This window comes from Trematosphaeria pertusa, assembly GCF_010094035.1.
Source record: "Trematosphaeria pertusa strain CBS 122368 unplaced genomic scaffold BU26scaffold_22, whole genome shotgun sequence".
Taxonomy (NCBI): domain Eukaryota; kingdom Fungi; phylum Ascomycota; class Dothideomycetes; order Pleosporales; family Trematosphaeriaceae; genus Trematosphaeria; species Trematosphaeria pertusa.
The window spans coordinates 276,136-297,989 of NW_022987233.1; the positions used below are offsets into that span (position 1 = coordinate 276,136).

General features: G+C 50.8%; 5 protein-coding genes across 5 annotated transcripts; 1 reads left to right on the forward strand and 4 right to left on the reverse strand.

Annotated features, from left to right (window-relative positions):
* Positions 1–5,654: 5,654 nt before the first annotated feature.
* Positions 5,655–6,739, reverse strand: BU26DRAFT_169859 (uncharacterized protein). Its single transcript, XM_033820258.1, has one exon. The coding sequence runs from the start codon at positions 6,354–6,356 to the stop codon at positions 5,799–5,801; it is 558 nt and encodes a 185-aa protein (XP_033676763.1). The 5' UTR covers positions 6,357–6,739; the 3' UTR covers positions 5,655–5,798.
* A 71-nt stretch (positions 6,740–6,810) lies between these two features.
* On the reverse strand, positions 6,811–8,219 carry BU26DRAFT_495790 (carbohydrate esterase family 5 protein). Its single transcript, XM_033826229.1, has 2 exons — positions 7,487–8,219; positions 6,811–7,417 (listed from the first exon to the last, which is right to left on the reverse strand). The coding sequence occupies exons 1-2, from the start codon at positions 7,985–7,987 to the stop codon at positions 7,058–7,060; spliced, it is 861 nt and encodes a 286-aa protein (XP_033676764.1). The 5' UTR covers positions 7,988–8,219; the 3' UTR covers positions 6,811–7,057.
* Positions 8,220–9,025: 806 nt separating this feature from the next.
* On the reverse strand, positions 9,026–12,284 carry BU26DRAFT_511173 (uncharacterized protein; the record flags this gene model as incomplete). The annotated part of the gene is made up of 2 exons (XM_033827275.1): positions 9,026–12,014; positions 12,079–12,284. The coding sequence occupies 2 exons, from the start codon at positions 12,282–12,284 to the stop codon at positions 9,026–9,028; spliced, it is 3,195 nt and encodes a 1,064-aa protein (XP_033676765.1).
* A 2,784-nt stretch (positions 12,285–15,068) lies between these two features.
* BU26DRAFT_555936 (uncharacterized protein) lies at positions 15,069–16,113 on the forward strand (the record flags this gene model as incomplete). Its single annotated transcript, XM_033832350.1, has 2 exons — positions 15,069–15,771; positions 15,827–16,113. Exons 1-2 carry the CDS (start codon positions 15,117–15,119, stop codon positions 16,111–16,113), a joined length of 942 nt encoding a protein of 313 aa, XP_033676766.1. The 5' UTR covers positions 15,069–15,116.
* A 1,406-nt stretch (positions 16,114–17,519) lies between these two features.
* Positions 17,520–20,181, reverse strand: BU26DRAFT_440149 (small oligopeptide transporter; the record flags this gene model as incomplete). The annotated part of the gene is made up of 8 exons (XM_033824376.1): positions 17,520–17,616; positions 17,672–18,152; positions 18,201–18,283; positions 18,334–18,912; positions 18,964–19,193; positions 19,258–19,287; positions 19,340–19,813; positions 19,861–20,181. 8 exons carry the CDS (start codon positions 20,179–20,181, stop codon positions 17,520–17,522), a joined length of 2,295 nt encoding a protein of 764 aa, XP_033676767.1.
* Positions 20,182–21,854: the final 1,673 nt, after the last annotated feature.

Sequence of the window (21,854 nt, forward strand, 5' to 3'; positions counted from 1 at the left end):
ATAAGACTACTAGTAGATCTAGTTAGTAGTAGAAAGATACTAGTACTAAGCTAAAGAGAGCTATTAAGAGCTCTATATATAGAAGAACTTCTATAGAACTTCTATATATAGAAACCTTCCCTTCTCTTTTATAAATTATAAAAAACTAATAATTCTCTACTCTACTAGTAGAGCTAATAATCTCTCTACGCCGCTAGCAGAGCTAACAACCTGCTACCCTACTAGTAGCTAATACCCCTCTTGTTTTAAAAGCTAACAATTCTCTACACTACCTATAGAGCTAATAATTCTCTATACTACCTATAGAGCTAACAACTAGCTACTCTACTAGTAGCTAATACCTCTCTCTCTATTTTAAAAACTAACAATTCTCTACTCTGCTAAAAGAGCTAATAACTAGCTACTCTACTAGCAGCTAATACCTCTCTACTCTGCTAGTAGAGCTAATACCCCCTCTACTTTAAAAATTAACAATTCTCTGCTCTACTAGCAGAGCTAACAACTAGCTGCTCTACTAGTAGCTAATACCCTCTCTCTCTTAAATAAAAAAGTATATCTAGATAAGCTAGAGCTCTTATTATAGTTAAATGCTTAGATTAAGGTATATAAGAGAGAGAAGATACTATAGAAGATAGTAGAGAATTTAAAGCCTATATAGGTAGAAGACTAGAGAGCCTTAGAACTTAAAGACAAGCCTTCTCTATAAGGGGGGGTAATATAATAGTCTAACTTAGCTCTAACTTAGTACTTTAGCCTAACTTAGCTTCGCCTAAGTTATATAACCCTGCCTAGCGCCTTAGTATAGACACCCTATGTATATAGAGAGCTCTTAGAGTATTCTTCTACTTCTTATCTTTAGATAGCTAAATTTAACCTAACCTACTCTACTAGCACCTCTTATTCTTATAGCTTGTAGAGATAGTGCTACCTATAGCTAACTTACCTAGCTAGGTGTTCTAGAGGCGCTTATAGTAGTAGAGACCGCGAACCTAGCCCTTACATAGAGAGGTAAGAACCTAAGATTAAATTCTCTAGTAGTAACGCGCTTAAATTACGTATAATTAGTATTGTAGAAAAACGTATTACGCGTTAAACTAGCGTAGTAGGTAGTATCTAGTTTCTAGAGTAGGTTAATTACGCTTATAGTTACTAGATTTTAGTATCTTTTTTAGCTAGAGTAGTAGTCTATGTCTAATATCTTGCGTATATATTATCTCTCTTAGTAAGAGTGTTAGTAGTAATCTAGTAATATATATAAATTTATTATTTATATACCTATTATATATATAATTAGCTAACTATTTTATTAATAATTTTAGCTAGCGTTTCTAGAAAGAGCTCTTAAAGCTCTTTAGTAGAGGTAGAGAGTATATATAAACCTAAGGCTAATAATAGCTCTAGTATTACTAAGCTCTAGTAAAGCCTTATAAGCTTCTAGTTAAAGTTATTCTTCTAATTCTTATTAGTTATCGCGTTATATTACTAAATAGAGTTTTTATAATAGAAATATTAATTAGTATATTCTACTAGCAGGTTTACTACTCTAGATTTAAGAACTATTAGAGTAAAGAGGTATTATAGAGCTAAGGTTCTACCTCTAGATTAGCTTCGCAAGAGTTCTTCTATAGTGTTTAGATTTATTTAGCTTTTTAATTAAGAAAGAAGTAAAAGAGAGAAGGTATTTAGCTACTAGTAGAGTAGCGGGTTGTTAGTTCTACTAGCGAGGTAGAGAGATAGTTAGCTCTAGTAGTAGAGTAGAGAATTATTAATTTTTCGTAATTTGTAAAAGAGAGAGAGAGTTTTCGCACGTAGAAGTTCTATAGAAGTTCTTCTATACATAGAGCTCTTATAGCTCTCTTTAGCTTACTACTAGTAGTGTCTTTTCTACTACTAACTAGATCTACTAGTAGGTTTTATACAGCGCTAAGAGGTAAGTAATTAATTAGTAACGTTAATAAATTCTTAGAGTAAGCAACTAGGCTCTCGTAGCTCTAATTCTTAATATAGTTATTAGTAAACGCTTCTTAATAAGGCTACTTAGTTTAGCTAGATATTATACCGCCGTCTCTAGCTAAAGAGGTATTAACCTTTAAATAATATAAAAGCTAAGTTTACGGTCTCTACTACTATAAGCGTCTCGAAACACCTAGCTAAGTAAGTTAGCTATAGGTAGTACTATCTCTATAAGCTATAAGAATAGAGTGCTAGTAGAGTAGATTAGGTTAAATTTAGCTATTTAAAGGTAAGAAGTTAAGAAAAGGCTCTAAGAGGCTCTATATACAGAGGTGCTAAGCGCTAAGGCGCTAGGCTAGGTTACGTGATAAGATTACGTAACCCGAGGTTATGTAACCTAAGGTAAATCTCTAAACTAGACTGTTACAGAGTTAGAGAAATCTAAATAAGATAGCGGCTTTTTAGTAGAGACTTAGTAAAAGTAGTTAGCTTAGTAGTATAGTCGGCTCGCTAGTAGAGTACGTTATTTGCTTAGTTATTTAAGAAATACTAAGAAATACTAGTTAATTTTCCTTGCCAAGAGAAAGTAGTCGGCTTGCTTGTGTGATTGGTTCGCTTGTAAAGTACGTTAGTATAATATCCGACTATCCGCAAACTCTCTCGCGTATCGGGAGGAGAAGCTAAAGCCCGTCGGGCTTACAGCTCTATACCCCGCACTCGGTTCAAAAGGAGAAGGTGTATCTAAGAAGCCTTGGTCTGTCCGGAGCACCCACGGCAGGGCTCGTGGCGGAGCGCCGGGGCCATACGTTGTCACTGGGCTCGGCGATCCCATTGCGTCTTCGCCGTTCCCTATCTCTGTTATTCCCCGTCTTCCCTGTTCCCTGCATTTGCTATCTACTATTTTCGCCGTTTCCTGTCTTCCCCTGTTCCCTGCTTTTGCTCTGCACCGTTTTCGCCGTTTCCTGCACACTAAGAGTCTAGCTTTTGGGGAAGGCTAGAGCAGGCCGCGCTACAATACCTCCTGCCCTCTAGGCAGCAGGTAAAGCGTTGACTCCCAAAAGTCGCACTCATTCAACTCGTCCCTGTTGAGCTTGAGACGTTGAACCAGCTAGAAGCCCACATCATCAACCATTGATAGGTCACCGTGGGGTTAGGCAAGATATGCTGTGTACATATCTTCACGGCACAGGATACATTTACATGGAACAAGGTGTCCGTAGAATTTAGTGGAGAGGTCGCTTTGCAGCTACAAAGGGATGAGAATGCTTCTTCTGTTGTGCACAGTTTGCAGTCGTACAAACGAGGTGGAGCGGACACCACCACCATTACATCGAACCCCCGAACAAGCTTAATAAAGCCGAAAGTACGGCTAAGATTTCCTTTTGCCAAGTGTGCCCTACTTAAGGACCAAAACCGGTTCCTGTTCCAGGTAAATAATGTGAAAGATTGTCGATCGATCAGATCAATAGTCCTAGGGAAGGCGGATCTAGAAGAGGCCCGAGCAAAGCGCGAGGCGAAAGACAAAGCTGTCGCAACAAAGGGTAAACGAGGTCGTAAGTGCAAGAATCCGGCGCCGGAAGAGGCCGAGGCGGGTCCATCAACGACAAAGATCAAAGCGGTACGGAAAGGTGAAGTCGAACCAGCGAAAACTGAAGTGTCATGGAGAGTTCCAATAGCGAATATGTATTAGTACAGGAAGAAGTTTTCATAGGAAATCATTTAACGTCTATTCAAGCGTGCCGGGACGCACGATGTTCGAGGACAGGTTCACATTTCGGAGCTTCGCCATCTTTCGACCACTCCAACCGCACATACTGACTAGCGGACCCATGTCGGCGGATTGCCAACACATGCATAAGATTCTTACCCTTGCAATGATCTGAACAGACTTTGACGCATCAGAATGTCTGTACTAGGCTGAAGATGGGCGAATGCAGGCTGATCTGCGGCATTGGCGGTTCTAGACGGTTTTCAGCCTTGCGACTCAGTGACGCCCACGTCAGTCAATGCATGACAACCAGTCTACCCCGCTTGTGCACAGTGTATGCTAGACTCTTTTCAGCGGATGAGGTCCTGAGAGCCGGTCTGAGATAGAGTTGTGGGGTGCGTCGGTGCGCCCTGATGCGCGTAAGACCTACGAGAATTAGCCACGTCACATTTTATCTTCTGTCTGGTACGATGCGGCCTGGTGGCAGGCCGCTGGAGATTAGATGCTGAAAGGCCATTGGACGAAGCACACATGTGGCGGTTGATTAGGCTTACTTCGTTGGAATGGTGGGCAGATAGCATAGTCTCGATTGGCTTATACCTCGTACGAAGAGGAATGCCTCTTTGAAGTGCATACCCGGGTACCCAATGAACATCAAGTAGGTAGGCATAAGATTCCAAAAGTCGATCACGGGTCTTCGACAATCGTCACCATATTTCCTGCAGTCTATGATATATAATGGCGTGCTTCTGTCAGCTTTCTAGTTCTCTAACTCTGCAACAATCGCAATTTCATCATCATCGGGCCCCTCAGTAACCGCCTGCTCCGTCATACAATCTCGTCTTGCGCATCGTTCATCTCGTCAGGCTTAAACAAGGTACTCAATTCTATCCTGTTACCAGGCAACTGCATGCTTTGCAGGACCATTACACCTACTCTTGGTATCACGAATGGCACTGACGAGCCCTGCAGAATGGATCGCCCTGCAGGTCACAATCAACCACTCGCCACCATCGAAGCCGCCTACGATCCGAAGGGTCTACTTATACCCACGATGCTTGTCAACCAGTGTGACCTAGCAACTCGTGTCAACAATCAGGGGAAAACAGTTACGTATGTCGAATTGGATTGCGAGAATCATCTATGCAAATGGTCGAAGTACTACTCCCAGTGAGCTCGGTCGTACTGTGGTGGAATATCCTGTAGCCTCTCATCAGCAAATACAGGAGAGGAGACGGCCTGGATCGTCTATGTTTGACGGAGTGACTGTCGCTACGCAATGCTATTAGGTTCATAACATGGCTCTTCACTGCACCCGTAGTGCGTTATAGTTCTTGTCGTGATGTCTGCCAACATGTCTGCCGCTGCGCTCTCCTTTGTCACATGTGTGGTGTGATCGTTGAGCTCAAGGGGTGTCTGAGGCTTCATCTCCACGGTTTCTTCGTGATTCTTGGTGCCAAAGATCGATTCTAAGCGAAAAGCAGTATTGCCAGCCTACTACAGTATCCCGCGAGATCGCACTTATGCGAGCGGGGCAGCTTGCGGACAGGCGCTCCGCGAGCGCAACGCTGCGTTCCCAGCAGCGTTAGCGCGCTCCACCTACCGAACAACAATCTCTTTAGAACCTCACTGCTGACACCGTAACATGGAGCATAGAGCGCAACACAATTCTGTCCTTGTGCCAGGCGAGCACTTTTCGCTTTGCGTGCTTCGCAACCTCTGACGGCAACAAGATATTTCTAGTTTTCGAACGGCCGATGCGCGGAGCGGCGCTGTCCATGGACTTCCCGCTGTGCAGCCTACCTGATTCCGCGCCAGACGACTCAGTCCAGCTCGGAGTCTCACACATTGGACACTGCGATCCTTCAACTCAGCAAACGTATGAGTTGTACGGCGTCGATGGAGTCATTGCCTTTGCCCTGTAGGCACAGCTTGCAGGCGGACAGAACGCAAGTACTCGGAACCGCGCCCTACGCCCGTTTAGTTTGTCTACAGTTCACGCTAGCCATGTGCAGTACGACTTGGAATACGCTGGTAACAGCTAGTCTGCATCTGCAGCGCCTGCGGAGCCCGCATCGCTCGTGGGCGCGCTAGCTCGACCACGAAAGCGCAAGACGGCGACTCTTCGCGCGGACAGCTAGGAGCCATATAAGGAACGCATCTGAGGCTTGCATATCGCACAAAGACTGCCGCTGGAAACAATAAGGCAGGTGGTTGAGGAGGAGCGTGGCTCCAAAGGTGAGTATGTCACTCCAGTTTGTGCAAGGTGAGCGAGTCTTCGGCGTGCTGCTGACACAGACACAGTCACAGGCGGGGCCAGTACTGAACGCACATCAGTCAGTGGGAGAAGGACAAGAACACCAACCCGTATGAGATAGAAACGATCGTGCCATGGCGTCAGAAAAGGTAGCTTGTCGAGACCAACGAGGGACCCTTTTGTAATCGAGGTGCGCGACAAACAGATGAAGCCGCAGAAGTTTGAGTAATAGATGAAGAGGCACGAGGTAGCGGACAGCTTTCTGTATGCGCCTAGCTCGGCAGCGTGTGAGTCAGCACGAGACAGATACGACTCTTCTTGCTGATGCACCAGAGCCATGCCGTCTGCCGTAGGATGCCCCACAATCTTGGAACGAGGCTCTCCCGCACTGATCTCTATGTACTCGCCAGTAGCTTCGGTCTCGTCGCCTGGAGGCATGTATCTCGCAGTGCAGAGCTCGCAGTGCAGAGCCCGCAGATGTCGGCTCCTGCCTCATCAGTCTAGAGCATCATCTGGCTTCGACACATCGCCTTCATGGGGCAGAGCCTAGCTATGGCATATCAGTGTCTTCTGGACCTCCACTCCAGCTTCATTCCTGCCTCGAGCGCCTTCGAAAGCTAGATGGGTGTTGGAACACGACCTCGATACAAATAAGATGAGGAAGAGCGCCTACAGGATCAGGTTCTTGGATGTCGTTTGCAGGCAGTACGTAGGAGTGATCAGGCATGCTATATAAACTGGGAAACAGGCTTATCGATTAAGGAAGGTACAGGGCTGCGGAGGTTGTGATCCGCAGGCTAATAGAGATTTGTAAGAGCTAGAGCGGCAACGGCGATGATCAATGATGCGGACACGCTCAGGACTTTAGAACTCTTCGGTTGAGTGTTGAACTATCAAGGTTTGTATGTCAATGCTGAGAGACTGTTTCGACGAACAAGAAAAGGAAGAAAGGACGTGCTGGGGCCTGAGCATCCAGACACTCTCGCCAGCGTCAGCAAGCTTTGGTTGTTGAGGGCCCTCTAGATCGTGTAGGGTTTTGGCAGCAAGGCTGGTTGCACGTGATCGTATGTATCTCGAAGTAAAATTCCCGATCCAGTCGGCCTCTCCCATCACCCACCCCCTCTTCCCCTGCTCACCGCTCAAGCCAACCCCGCCGTAGCAATAACCCAATCCGCCGCCTCATCCGCCACACTCCCATAGCTCAAATGCCCGCCAGTCGGATTATCCCCGGTCCCGCAAATAGAATCAGCCGTACCGCAGAACTCCTTCACCTTATCCGTTCCCAGGTCGCCAACAGCCTGCGTCTTCAGCGGGTCGCCGAAGAGAACCGCGCCAGCGACCTGCGAGCCCGAGATGCCCTGCGAAAACGCGTTGTGCACGACCATGGCGCCTTGCGAGTAGCCAGACACGATGACCTTAGTATCGGGGCATTGGGACAGGGCGGCTTGGACGGAGGACGCCATGGCGGGCCCGCCGTCGCGGCCGAGGTTGGCGTTTCCCTTTTGATACTATTAGTGGCCTTGATCTTCATCTGGAAGCAGTGGGGTGGGGTGGACGAGTGAACTCACAGCAGCCGAAGCCGGATAATCGACACCCTGCACAGTCACCCGATCAGTGCCCAGCTTGCTCCTCAAACTCTCGAACATGGGTGGCCCGGCAATCGTGCCCACGTTGCCCAGCTCGCCTGTCCCCCGTGCGAAGACAACAGTAACGTCAGTGCAGCAGTTCTTGTCCGCAACGCCGTTCTCCGTGCTCCCTCCGTTGCTGCTTTGCGGTGTGCAGTCCGCGCCAACAGTACCTCCTCCAGTGGAACCGGTGGAGGTGGGTTGAGCAGCGACGCTAGTCACTGCGGCCCCGCCTGTGCTCGGCAGGCTGATGCCGCCGCTAGGGAGACTGATGCCGCCGGTGGCACTGGGAAGGCTGGGAATGCCGCTGAAGCCGGGGATACTGAACCCGCCGGTTGGCAGAGGGAAGGAAGGAAGGCCGAAGGAGGGAAGGGAAAACTGGGGCATGGGGATGGCGGTAGTAAGGCCGGCGAGGGCGATGATGCAGGCGGTGGTGTACTTCATCTTGGAAGCGTGAATGAGCAGGACGAAGAGGATGAATGGGTAAGTGCAAGAGTTGAAAGAATGCAAGTGCTCAGCACAACGAGTGACGAATTGAAGCAAGAGAGAAGAAAGATCGAAGTCGACGGTGCGATGCCGATGCCCTTTTCCTAAGCATCTCCAAGCTCTTCTTATACTCAGCACTCATGGTGCCACTGAGCCATGACCCTCGGAAGCCCTTTTGCTCATCTCGAATGACCCACCCCACGAGAGTTCTTGAAACGAACTCTCTATATTACCCCCAGGCCCACCATCTCCCCACCTCTGCCGTAGAACCAAAGCCGAAAAGGCTTATCCCCGCCCTTCTCGCCTCCCGCTCCCAACCCGGCGTTTCTCCCTCCCCGCCAAGGCCTCCCGCCGCACCAAAACAGCACTGCCGTTAAATTAAGGTACCGAACCGTTGGCTCCCTCCTCAGGAGATTTCTCCAGGGGAGGGAACTAGGCGATCAGAATAGATTAACGAATCCTCCGAAGCGCAGCGATGCGCAGTGTAAGGCTGAACTAGACGTGCCTCGGAAGCGAAAGCTGGCGCGTTTCACTAGCCGTAGTGGCACGACACCAAGCGGTGCCACCTCACTTCATCAAGAACGACGGCCGGAACACCAATCATATTGCTGCCCTCTCGACGACATCCGAGGCTGCGAGCGGGTTTGCAATGTTTGCATGTTCTCAGATGCGGAGCGCCTTGTTTCGAGATGGTCAACGGTCCAATGCTTTGGTGCTCGGCGATTTGTGTTTCGATGAGCTTTTCCAATGAGATGGAAGGGTGGTTTTAATGTTCCGAGGCTGCGAGAAAGATCGGGCGATGAGGATGCGGGTAGCTGTAAGTAGTCGGCGCGAAAACGATGGTGGATTAGAGACTATTTTGTTTGAATCGAGCGCCACGGGAACGAACTTTAATGTAAACGCCTATTTCCCGCAAACCGGCTCGCAACGATTGACCCGACTTCCCAGGCAGGTTCCATGCGTGCCAGCTTCCCTTTCAACTTGCGATAATTCATACTAATTCCCAATAACACCCTCAGCCAGCTTCCACGTCTCAGCGAGCACATCTCCCTCCACAGCATTCTCCAACCACTCCCTCGCCTTCTCCACGATCAACTCCCATGTCTCCTCTTCCTCAGGCATCTTCTTCTCCAGGAATGCAATGACAATCGCAGTGCTGACCACTGTCTCCGCCTTTTTCTTGTCCAATCCCTTCTTAGCCGCGGAGACAAGGCTGTTAACCGCGTCTCGTGCGGCGTCGCGGGAGATACTCATCTCGTCGCAGAGGTCGCTAATCCCGGTCCAGGATCCTTCGAACGATTGACGGGCGATAAGGCGTTGGAGGAGGGTGCTCGAGTCCGCGGGCTCCGATGGCTTACCAGAGAGAGCAGCGCGGATTGAAGCACCTCCTGCCAGAGCGGCGGCAGCAGGCGCACCAACTCGACCTCTTGGCCCTCCTCGCCTCGTCCTCTTACAATCAGGAGCTGTTTTGAGAGCCTCCAGTCCATTATCGAAGAGCCCAAAGCCCATGTCCTCGTCAGATTCTGATCCTATGATAGGCATGTCAGTATTCTTCTTAGCCTTCTTCTTCGGCGCCCAAGGATCTGCGCTCCTCCTCTTGCGCGTAGGCTTCTTGACCGGCGCGCTGGAGGGCGCAGATTTCCGAGCTGCCTTGCTTGCGAGCTGCATTCTGGGTGCTTTGCCCCCTGTGGACATCCGAGCCGTCTGCTTGGTGCGGTTGCGATGGAAGGGTTGAACGTGCATACCTGTTTGTTGCGTCGAAGTGTCAGCCTTCTTACTTTTCAATGTGGCTGCTCTTCCGATAGACCCGGCGAGGCCACCCAAGGTCCGGCCGAAGCCTCCCAAACTAGTCAGCCGCACTTCCGGCCTTCTCCTGACCCTTCGGCTGCAACTGATGCCCACTGTACAACAGGCATTCTCTACGCTTTCTAAGCCGTCTTGATCTTCCGACACTCTCAGCGCAAAACGCTCGAGTGGTCCGGACGATAAACGTTGCCGTCTGAGGGAGTCTAACGTACCTGTGGCAGTCTCAAAAACCTGTTGCTGGTGCTGCTGCACTGGTGGTTCAACCACTTCCCAGTCATCCTTCTCTTCGACGCTCCTGTTGATCAACGCATCGAGCGCCTTCTTTCGTTTCGCGGCGATTTCGGCCTCGTTGGCTTCAACGGCGACGAAGCTGCAGTACTTCCCGCCTACCTGAAATTCGACCCCGAGTCGTACGGCTTCACGTCTCTGAAGTAGCGCAAACTGGGCTGGGTTCTTGTCTTTGACGAGTTCGCCAGCACCGGTCTTAGCATCAGAGACCCATCCGCGGCCTTCTTCAAGCTCTTGGGTAGCCTTACGGGCGGCTAATTGATGGATCATCTCGTCTGGCTCCCGTCGAATCTCCACTGGAATCTCAAGCTCAAGTGGTCCTTGAGCGGAAGTGCCCTTCAGCACTACACTCCTTGGCTTGAGGTCAGATACCTCCGGGGACATTAGGAGGTAGACGCAGGTCCGATTAAAGGGGAAGAGCGGCGGTATCTGATGAGGGGTTTGCAGGATCTTGGGGCGATCGAGCTTCGGCAGACCAGCGAAGATATCTTTCGGCTCGTCGGCTTTCGGGTGCTCTTCTTTGGACGCGGGGTCGTAGAGTGAAATCGGTTCTTTGCTAGTGTCAGAAGCTTCCGAGTTCTTTTTCTCATCCTCATCATCAAAGGTCAGCTTGAGGTGGAGGCTGTCGGCGACGCTATCGACAGTGTCGTCCTCGTACTTCACTTCTAGCCGGTAATCATTTATATGAGGACTGAGTGCTCCTTTGAGCATTCGGACAATCTTCGCATCGAGCTTCTCGTTGTTCACGACCATTTGCGCAAAGCCCTTTCCAGCTCTAGCGATACCTTCGATAAGGGCGCTAGAGACTCCACCTCCTATGCCGATAGGGAAGACACGTGCGTCTCCATGCTTGGTCTCCTGCTCAATGTACTGGAAGACGGTATCCTGGGACCAGATATCGCCGTCGGTCAGAAGCATCAGTTCAGTTGGCATCCCCTTGAGCCTGCGCTCAAATGCCGCCGTGATGGCTTTCAGGGTCTCTGTACCGCCGAAATCCGAGCCGAACTTGCTGATATACTTGATCGCGTGTGCTAAGGTGTCCTGACCGTAGAGCTGGCTCTTCGGCCAGAGGAACTCGAAATCCGTGCCGAATGAGCAGATATTGAACATACAACCGGTGGGAATGGACTTGAGGAAGACCTTGAGGGCAGATACAAGAGTAGGGATATTGCCAGCCATGCTGCCGGAGCGGTCAGCGATGAAGATGATCTCCGGCTTCTGTGACTTCAGGTTGAATTTCGGGACTAGGGTAGTCATGAGTGCTCGTTGATTGGGCAGAGTGGGATGTGTCTCGAGGATGGCCTGAGGTACGCCGACATCCTTCACCACCACCTGGAGAACAAAGTCCTTCTCTAGCTCGGTAGTGCCAAGTGCCAGGGTGGCGGAGGCCTTGGAGATAGAGGAGTCTTCGTCATTAGTGCTAGTCGACAGTGTTCCGAGCGAAACCTCAATCGGATGCGACGGCGACATGACTTTCTTGATAGGAACTCCATCGGCCATACTGACGTCAATAGTGATAGATATGCCGCCCGAATCGTTAACATCAGAGCTCTCCATCAGCTGACCAGGATAGCTTCCGTAACGGGGAGCGATGGACGTCGGCATCGTCAAGCGCACACCGTCGACCTCAGCGTCGTGCTTCAGCTCTTGAACGTATGTAATGGTGACTTCCACGGAAGAGTTCTCGGGAATGTTGCTGACGGAGGTAGTGAAGACGTCGGCAGCATCAGGGAGCTGCTCCAACAGAGCGGCCTTCTCGCCTCGTTCCTTAGCCTCCTCATACGTCTTTCTAGCTTCCCCCTTCTCCTTCACGAGCCCGTAGATGATGCGCTCGCCTATCTGGCACTGGAACTCGACAACGCTGACGCCATCGAAGAGTGGGAAGGCGTACCTAGGCAAGTCAGTGATGCCAAGATTCAAGGATGCGCCATGCTTCTGACTAGTAGAACACGTACCGGATCTCATCGAGAGGTTTGTCCTTCGACGTATTTACGAAAGTCTGCTTCAGCGCCGTCCTTGACGCCGTTGACAAGATCGTGGTACGAGCGTCAAGCTTTACCTGCGGCAGGTAGGTCCTCGACCCATTATTGGAAGGATCGAGGAAGTAGCAGCCGCAGACATGTCGAGCACTGTACCGGTTGCCCCGATAGCCGGAGGACATTGTGTAAGCTACCTTGTTGGGGGAATGAAACTAGATGAAATGGGTGACGGCGTCTGATGGTGTTGATGGAGAAATGTTGAAGGAAGAGAGGGGAAGGGAAGGCGTCTCCTTTTATACATGGTCTGAGATGCGGTTGCCTGATACGCCTGATTACGTCGAATGCCAAGACAAGACGCGAGCTGTGCCCCGGATGTGGAACATCAGAGCTACTAGTACCTAGGTACGAAGCTATGAGTCACTGGACTCGCTGGGATGCGGATCCATTCCAATGAGTTAATTCAATCGACTTGCATATCACGCCAGAATGCGGAGGAGTTCAAGGATCGACGGCCCGGGGTGTATGTAATCACGTGACGAACCCTCCACCGCCAGAAGTAAAACCCGCATATTATCGAAGAGTGGCCCGAAATTAAAGGAGTCTACTATATCAGGTTCGGAATGCTTCCTGCTCCATAATACTGGCGTTGGTGTTGCGGATATGCGAGGTTAGGCTAGAGTCGTGACGTGCGAAATAGGCCGCCTACGCTCCCCCTTGCCGATGGAGTCCCGCGAACAAGACAGGTCATCCAAATAACCAATGTAAGGGCCTTCACGAGGGCAAAATATTCCTCGATGGATACAGCCTCCCCACCTTTGGCTCCGCGTGTTTGATGGTAAAGATCATTCGAAGTATTCACCTCCCGCAGATCCGAATTGATTGTGGACCTCCAGGCCCACCATTCAAAACGCAACTCCTTTGCAAGGAGACGAATGACCGCAGCACTCGAGCAGATAGTATGTCCCATTAGCCACCCGTCTCTTCGTCTGACGCGACCGTCAAGGCTACACTACCTTTCCACGCATCCGTCCTCTTCTTCAGCAGCATAAAGGCGGTAACGGGGGCTGCGGTGAGAGCCTTCATGCGCACTCCACCTCGACCGTGAATTGATGTTCCGTCCTGTAACTTGAGTAAGGTCCTTGCTCCCAAGCGTCAGGATTCTCCACCGGATACGTATCGATATGACTATTGATAATAACACGCTCGCCCGGGCCTTGTCCGCCTTGGATATCTGTGACAGCGCTTGGAGCATGCTAGGGAAGCGCCACTATGTCGCACGCAATATCATGCTTGGAGAGGAAGTCCTCAAAGGCTTTAGTCGCTTCAATGGTATGCCCGGGTGGGTTAGGCGACGGCGCACAGATAAATTAAAATCCCCGAGGAAGGCGATGTAATCCTCTCTATACATCTCGATTGCTGATAGGATAACCCGTCGAGTCGCCCTTATTTGAGTCGCTCAGCTAGTCGTCTGGTCTGGGTACGGTTCTGGAGGGTGGGATTCGGTTGGGCCGGGCAGCCTTGAGTCATACGCAGGAGCCGCGGTTTTCGGATCGAGGCTAGTGGCGCAGCCAATGCTGCCTCGCGAATTCAGCACCGCGTGTGTATTAATGGGGTGTGTTACTTGCTTTGACTATCAGCAGCGTCGAGGTGCGGGGAAGAGTGGTCGTGGTGAGTCTGCGATTGGGATGACGCCATGATAGGAGACTAACCGCTTGTGGTTAGGTGCTAGTTTCTTCTGACACCTGCAACCGAACACGCTCGATCGCACATACTATCCTCCAAGCCTGATGTCTCCCTATTTGATCTTGGATGCTCCTTTGTATAATTGCATTGTTGTATATGCTCTATCGACAATCGTCGAAGATCTCCTTCCGGTCCTGCAGCCTAGCGTGCCCGAGGATGAAGAGTCATCCAACGCAGAAGCCACTACCTGAAGGAACTCCTCTCTGATCTCCCGTATCTTTCGCTCTCCGCGACCTTATTCCAAGGCTGATTCTAAACGCTCTCTTCCATTAACGAAGCTGCTGGATATTACCACCGGCGAGAGATATCTTGGAAGCGTTGGCTACACGATGAAACAGAGAACCTCGAAACTAACAGTTAAATCGTATCGACTCGAATGCTAACATGTCATTTTGAAGAAGAGAAGGAACTGAAGTGATATAGCCGTTATTTTTTTGAGCAACTGGCCATGCAGCCGTGCACAACGTTGGCTAAACGACACCGCACACCCAGATGGCTTAAGCTATGAACCCTATTGGAAAGCATAGAGTGGACGCAATGGTGGCTGCGGAGACATCTCCTTGCTCTCGGCAGCTTGACACCTGCCATTTCACAGATTGTTGTTGATAGGTGTCGCCGACAGGTGCCGAGGGCGGCATCTACCGATAACTTTCAGGTATGGAAGTCTGGCCCTTTCCCTGGCGCCTATCATACATCTAAATTGGAGTTATCTTGCGAGGGCGGGGACCATAACTCTAGGAAAGAGAAGAGAAAGAGAAGAAGAGGGGAAGAGTTTTGGGACCTCGAGGTTCGATATAGCTTTGGAACACCATACGCGGCGTGAAAGGTCAGCGTTGGTCAACTTGCTGAACCTCGATCTTGCGAAACAATCATCAGGATTTATGTTTCGATGCATGCCCTACCGGGCACCTCATCTTACAGGGTGTTCAACAAGGGGAAGTGAAGGCCAGCCGTGGCAGATTGGCGGACAAGCGCGTCTCCCCGACGACGCGTCCTCCTCTTCCGGGTCTTCTCTTCACTTGTCGTCACCGCAACTTCTACGATGTTTTGCCTGCAACAACTCTTTATGAACGCGTTATATTCTCTCATTACCTCTCTTACCGCCCCTCTACTCCTCTACTCATACGTTTTCTCTTTTCCGCCACAGTTCTGAATCCGCCGGTTGCGTCTACCTAGGAAGGCAGACATTCAAGGCACTCCGCGCGCACAAACCCACGGCAGGCGCCAGCCTTCCACGACGGGATACCACGACCAGCAGGCCTGCATCTACAATGGCGCGCGTCCGCGGCTCACTTCGAAGAGCACCTCAATCTCGCTCGATAGATATTCCGAGAGCGCATCCTACCGCACACACAGATATGGGCGAACCGACGCTATTCAGTCCCTTATTTAGTTCCATCAAAACCTATTGGTCGAAGGATATTCCAAGCAGCTCTAGTATTCCCCTGGGGTACACAGACAGCTCGAACGCCCGAGCTACAACCGCGAAACGATGCGATTCCGTAATCAGCGATCCGCCGCCGCGAGAGGAACTACCAGCAGCGCGCCACGAGAAAAACGAACTGTGCAGGGCGAAGAAATACCAGCACCAAACACAAGACGGTCGGAAAGAAAAAGCGCTACAAGCGAGCGTCAGGAAGAACGGCATACCGCACGACTTTCGGGGAATCTTGCAGATACCTTTACCCAAGAAACCTCGGAGTAAGCCCATCCAAAGTACCGAAAGCTGCGAAAACCCGGCGAAGCGAGTCTGCTTCAATCTACCACCTCTCCTCGTCTCTCCAGATAAAGGACTTCAGAGCAGGGACTGCCCAGACGACATGGAACCTCCCTCCCCGGTATTCCCGATCAGCTGCTCGAGCGATGGGGCCTCCAGGTCATCGAGCCCGCCAGTCCTAGATCTCGAAGGTACTACTCCTGCTTTGGGTAAGTAACCTCATCCACTTTCTACACCAGAACTCCTTCTGCTAACACTTTACAGATCTTCTCAGCCCCAGGCGCGTCCTAAGCTGCGAACGCGACGTGTACCACCAAGCCCCAATCCCTTTCCGTCCACCTCCGGTGTCCGAGCCTTTGAACGTTATAGTCGCTCAAGTTTTAGAGCGAGACCGGCTGAATAAGGAAATGGTGGAACCGGACCAAGCGCCTGATTCCTCTTTCGGCAGGGGGCTCGTACGCCTTGGAAGGAGTGGTACTAAAGAGGCGGTGGAGGAGCTGAGTGCTGATGTTTTGGAGTTGTTCGATTTCAATGCGGCATGTGAGGGTTAAATGTTGGAGATATCGATTAGCAGTTGGGGAAAGGGAGGGTACTTGGAGCACTTCAGGTGCTCAACGGCTGAGTAGAGTCTCCAACAATGCCGAGGTGGTAATAGTTAAATGTCAGGCAGATCCGAATCTCCCTACCGACTGCTACGATCAAGGACCGACAACTCCCATTCATGCTCTCCATTCCGCAGGTCCTCTGCTCCATGATCACCTTAAGGTCACCTTCCGTGATGTTCTAGTGGCGAGTATCCGCACCGGGCTTGTCACTTTCTACAGGTAGATCCACCCCCCTTCCCGCAGCCAGACATGCCTCCTATTGTGTCTCCGTTCCCCGATTCCGCTTTTACGCTTGTAACCTGTCCTCCGTTAATCGCATATCGAATCACAATCCACAAACATTATGTCTCGCTCACTCCATTCCTTCTCTCGCACAGCCACAGTCCACCAAAACCCCCTCAACAACCCTGTACTTCCTGCAAGCCAGCCGCAGCGTCCGCACAGCCTAGCTCCTCTCCTCCACGAACTCAAATCCCTTTCCCTTTCCCTTCTACAGCCGCAACACCAACATGAAAGCGCCCAACGAGTTTAAAACGCCCCAAGCAAATCCTCTTCGTAAGGCGCCGACGCTGAAAGATGTTGAGGTTACTATTTATGAGAGGTGCTGCGATCACGGACGTAGTACGTGGTGTTGAATTATTTCAACAGCATGTAACAAGGGCCAGGAGGTGCGGGTGCGAACGTACCAGAATGGAGAGGTCAGATGAGGTGGACTGAATGAAATGCCGACAAAGCCAGGTACCTCTGTGAGATGTACGATAAAGAGGGCAAGTTGATGCCCAATGGCATCAAGGAGCGCGTGAAATGTTGCGGTGGGCTCAGGCCGCCGAAGCAACGTACGTGCGCTGCAACATTCCGAAGTTGGCGCAAGCCAATGGTATTTTGGAGACTGAGAAGGACCTCTCCGCGAACGTGCAGAAAGGGCCTGGCTGGCTGGAAGCCGGGCCTTCCTCTTTCGGGAGCAGGTTACTGTGCGGTGATACAGTGACGCTTGCAGTTCAGCGTTGAGTTTATAGCGGTGACAAAGAGGGGCGCAGGGAGGGGAGAAGTGGAAGGCGATTGAGCGGCGGTTGGAAGCTTGCAGGGAGCGCGGGGGGTGTAAGAGGGCGGCAGAGAAGACGGGTTACGAGTTGGCGTTTAAGCTGCCAGAGGGTAAGTAGCGAAGAGGGCGTAGCGATGGGCTTGGGTCAGGCTATTGCTATGGGAAGCGGCAGGCTGTATATATGGGTAGATGTACATGGAAGCAAGGGCTAAAGAGAGACATTACGACGAGTACGTGCACGCTCTAGTAGCGACAGTAGTATATAAGGAATTCCGGAACCCCACCACCCAGAGACAGATAATTCCGCCCATCACCAGACCTTGGGCCCAAAAGTCTGACCCTCGGGAACCGGGCTTTGGATAGCGGTGTTCTGATTATCCATCGTCGTGGCCATGACAGTATTGCCCCTGCATGTTCATCAGCGACTTTCCGCATATCATCAAAAGAAAGGGGTACACTTACCACCACTGTGGCGGGTCAATCCGATTAATCGTAAAAATAAAGAAAATCGTCAGCGTACTAATCGCCAGCCCCGTATCCAACCCCACAGCAGTCAGATAATTCAACCTGGACCACCACCTAAAGTGCCTGGTCCTCACATACTTCTGGAAGATGAACCCGACAATGCCCCAGGTCATGTAGTTGAGCGGGCTCGCCGGCGGGATACCCTGGCCGCCGCCGAAGATGAGAGGCGTCATGGCGAAGCGAAGAGGACGGATTCTCTTGCCGGCGAAGTGAATGATGACGGTAATGATGGCGCCGGCGGGGAAGAAGAATAGGAGGGCGGCGTAGATTTGGCCCGGGCTGAACATGCGCTGCGGGCCAAGGAGACCCCAGATGATAGATGCGGAGTAGAAGACTCGACCACCAGGACAGGAGAAACGTTGTTTCTGCTCGAGGGTGCAGATGCCTTCGATGTTGTTTAGAGAGAAGTTCAACATGCCTGTATGATCCGTTAGTACGAACGAGAGGAGAAGAGACGGTCACTTACCGATTTGAACAAAGCACGAGAGCGTGGTCGCCACGACTTGGGCTGTGAACATGGTTCGCGGAGGGATTTTCATGTAGTGGCCACTACAAAGCCATTAGCAGATCGCACGACGTTATCATTGAAATGCGCTTACAATTTTAGGTCCCCAACGAATCCCAGTGCGCTACTTGCCGTGATGTAGCCATAAGTCTTGAACATCATGAGCGCCAAAGGCTTGCCGGGCTGCATGTACCCCATGATAAACTCCGTAATGACATTCAGTCCAATCTGCAAGTTCGTAATGGCCTGGATGATGCCAATTGGGAGCGACATGACGGTAGCAAAGATGATCGAAATCAGGAACGCCCACCACGTGAACTCTGTCGGGTAGGCGAGGACGACAACTAGAGACAGAGCAAACATCAGCAGGAAAAGCGCTCCGTACCACCACTCCGGTACTTCCTTATATTTTGACATGAGCCTCATATGGATATCTGCTTTCTCACTCTTCGAGTTCTTGAACTGACTAACGATGAGGTGGCGGTAATTGAGGTGCGTGTAGACAACGACTGATGCGATTGTTGCGAAGGATAAGCCATAGCTCAAGGAAAAGGTCGTAGATAGAAAGAGCGGAGAGTATCCCTTGTACGCCGCTTCGTTGAGCGTGAGCTGGGGCGTCGTAACGCGCGACGTATTATAGCTCAGACCTGTGTTGTCGTATGTTGTAGAATCGCTGCAGCGTCGTCAGTCATTTAGCCATATGGAGAGAAACGAAAGAGCTTACCTCATTGGGAGGAACTTCGCATACCATGCGCCGCTGTAGTGGAGACCGAGCGATCCGATAATGTAGAAAATAAAGATGCCGCTTAATGTGTTTGCAATTGCATGCCATGGTGGAATCATTGGATTTCCAGTGAAACCAGTTATTGTAGTCCAGTCAAAGGTCAATGGTAGCAGACCCAGACCTGTGGTGCCTCCAAAAACTTGGTTCACAACAGGGCTTTGCGGGAAGGCCTGCAGTGTAGGGTACGTTAGCAAGTGTATCAGGAAAGGTGTTCAGAGCCCTAAGGATACGTACCCAGGTCATGAATACGAAGATGCTTAGGAACTATGGTGCGTCAGTCATACCACCTCAGTCAGCAACTCGGGTTGAAATATACCTGTGCGAGAAACCCAGGAATCCAGTAGTAGATATAAGACACCAAGAAGATGACACCGAACCACTTGTACTTCGACATATTCCCGCCAAAAACGGTAGGGTCGAGATCCTCTTCCTTCTCATGCATCGCATGCAGCAGGCTAACGCTGACCAGATTGCTCGGCCAGATCATAGCTGCCGGGTACACCAGGAAACGGCGCAGGATACCAGCGATACCATATCCGACGCTTGATGTTGTAATGGTCAGAAGCAGCTGGAATGCGATTCCGAAATCCTGCTTGTAGAAGACCTTCTGAGCCAGAATGATATCCGTGGCGTACGCGGTGCCGAAGGACACGTTGGCCATGACGACGATGATGGCATGCTCTTTAACGTTGAAGGGTCCCGGGTTGAGGTTCCATTTGATGCCATATGTGGTGTACTGCTTGGAGGGAATGAACCTGGCCCAAGCATTTCCGAGCACGTACGCGATGAGCTAGAAAAATGTCAGCGAAGTGATTCATGCTATGGCAGGGAACATACTTGAGCGACGATGACACCAACGCCAATGACAGGGTTTCGGAGAGAAAAGATAGTGTTGACAGCTGCTCCAAAGACGGACAGCAGTAGACCCAGGACCCAGGCTCGAATTGTGTTGGCTGGCAAGTCCTCATCGTAGTTGGGGACAGCCGCTCTGACCTCCTCATAAGGTGAATTCTCCTTCTCCTTCTCTGCTTCAGGGAGTGCGTATACGGACTCGGTGTCCCTGTGGAGAGGCACTTCATCCGTGAGGATGGATACGTTATCTTTCTGTAGTGAGTCCTTGTCGGTGCTGTAGATTGAAGCCCATCCGTCGTCCGGCATGTTCAGGTCCCATGACGTTAGCCGCTTCTCCAGCGCTTGCAGTGGAGTAGACTTTCTCGAGAGGATGCTGCTCGAAGTGGAAGACCTCTTCTCCATGTTTGCGGTCTAAAGGAAACGAAACTGCTCGGGGAACCAGCCCACAAGATCTCTAGAATTAGAATTACAAAAGAGTACCAAGTAAAGAGTGAGCACTGCTCAAGCGAGAAACGAAAAGGCGAACATGAGGAGACTCAAGATGAACCGAGCATCACGAGTATGAATAGAAAGAGCAGAAGGGGTCCATTGTCGGTACTGACGAACCCGTCGCTAGCCAATGTTCATTGTGCTTCATCCTTATCAGTGACCTCTCAGAGCACAGTACGGGTCTCGTACGGGTCTCGGTGATCTTCCGACCGTCGACCCAGGCCTCGGCGAAGGTGCGACGAGGTAGGAAAGCATCGCCGCTAGATTTAAGACGTTCTTTCCTATATGCTCCCCGGGAACAACGTCTCCATGAGTGGCGTCTATATCGGGTAGTGCCAGGGTTTCAGGCGCGATAGTGATGCGCTCCGCGCTTTTTGCCGTGGATAAGCCTGCAACGGGAAAGCTGCAAAAACCGGTTCCCGGTGAAGGCGTCTTTGAGAGACGCATTTGAAACCACTGAGCCATGTCCATTGTGTCCTTTGAGGCTGTTTTCGGTGTCAAGCGCTGGGAACTCTAGACCAAACAGCGCCTCAAAGCGGAGCAAGCCATTCTCGCTGTAGCTCGTTTCTGCCATGGCTTGGATGAAGGAATCAAGCTTCGACATTTCGTGGAGTACGCAGAAACGTGAAACCGAGATACTACGGAAGCTCTCGTGGACATGTATCGTTATCGGATACCCCACATTGGGTGGCGTAACTCAAGTGGTGATGGAACTTCCCGCGCCAGCACACCATCGGACAAACTGCTAAGATAGTCAGTGATGCTCATGCACTGGTGGCTCTTGCATGGTTTTGAGAAGCGTGGAACTCAATACTGCCCAAGTCAAAGGTGGCCCAGTATTCATGCATGGTAGGAAGTCCAACATGAACTCGACCAACACTTTCCAGTGACGCTGCAATTACCGGAGTGCATTTACTAGAGTGTGTCTCTTCAGGATGCCACTTCGTTTTAACTGACTGCAATTCTAGGCAGCAAGTGACACAGTGAAGCCTGAGCCACTCGACCAACTGCCCGGTAGAGAACAGACATCCAAAAGCTTGCTAGTGGGACATAAACGAAGCGTGGGACGCGTGGAAGCATTGATGATCGTCAGAGGTGGGTCGCAGGATGTTTCAACATTTGTGTTCAACCGGGCTCCCGGATAGGCGCTGCGGGACGTCTATTCATCCATCAAGATAAGCGATTTGCGCCGGGAAGGATTTGACAGGCCGGCAGAGAGGAAGAGGATTTGGAAGAGGATGACGGAGTGATGGAGAGTAGTCTCAGTAGTGAGGGATAGCGGATGGAAAGGAGTTGTAGTTCGCGACGCTATCGATAAGAAACAACGCTAGCCATTTTGAAACACCTTACGACTTCTGCTCCCCTTGCCTCGATTTCAAGAGGAAATTGTCCATTCTCATCATTTAAAAATTAACGGCACGAAGCAGGTGCTCGCAGGGAAGAGGAATAAGATGAATCGCACCTCCAAGTGAGGTTGAGGCTTTCATTTC

What these genes read in the sequence shown, in the direction of transcription:
- BU26DRAFT_169859 (XM_033820258.1), bottom strand. Translation starts at nt 6,356, where the DNA reads ATGCCTCCAGGCGACGAGACCGAAGCTACTGGCGAGTACATAGAGATC.
- BU26DRAFT_495790 (XM_033826229.1), bottom strand. Translation starts at nt 7,987, where the DNA reads ATGAAGTACACCACCGCCTGCATCATCGCCCTCGCCGGCCTTACTACC. An exon ending in ATTATCCGGCTTCGGCTGCT is followed by an intron (nt 7,418 to 7,486) that starts GTGAGTTCACTC and finishes TAGTATCAAAAG; the next exon opens with GGAAACGCCAACCTCGGCCG.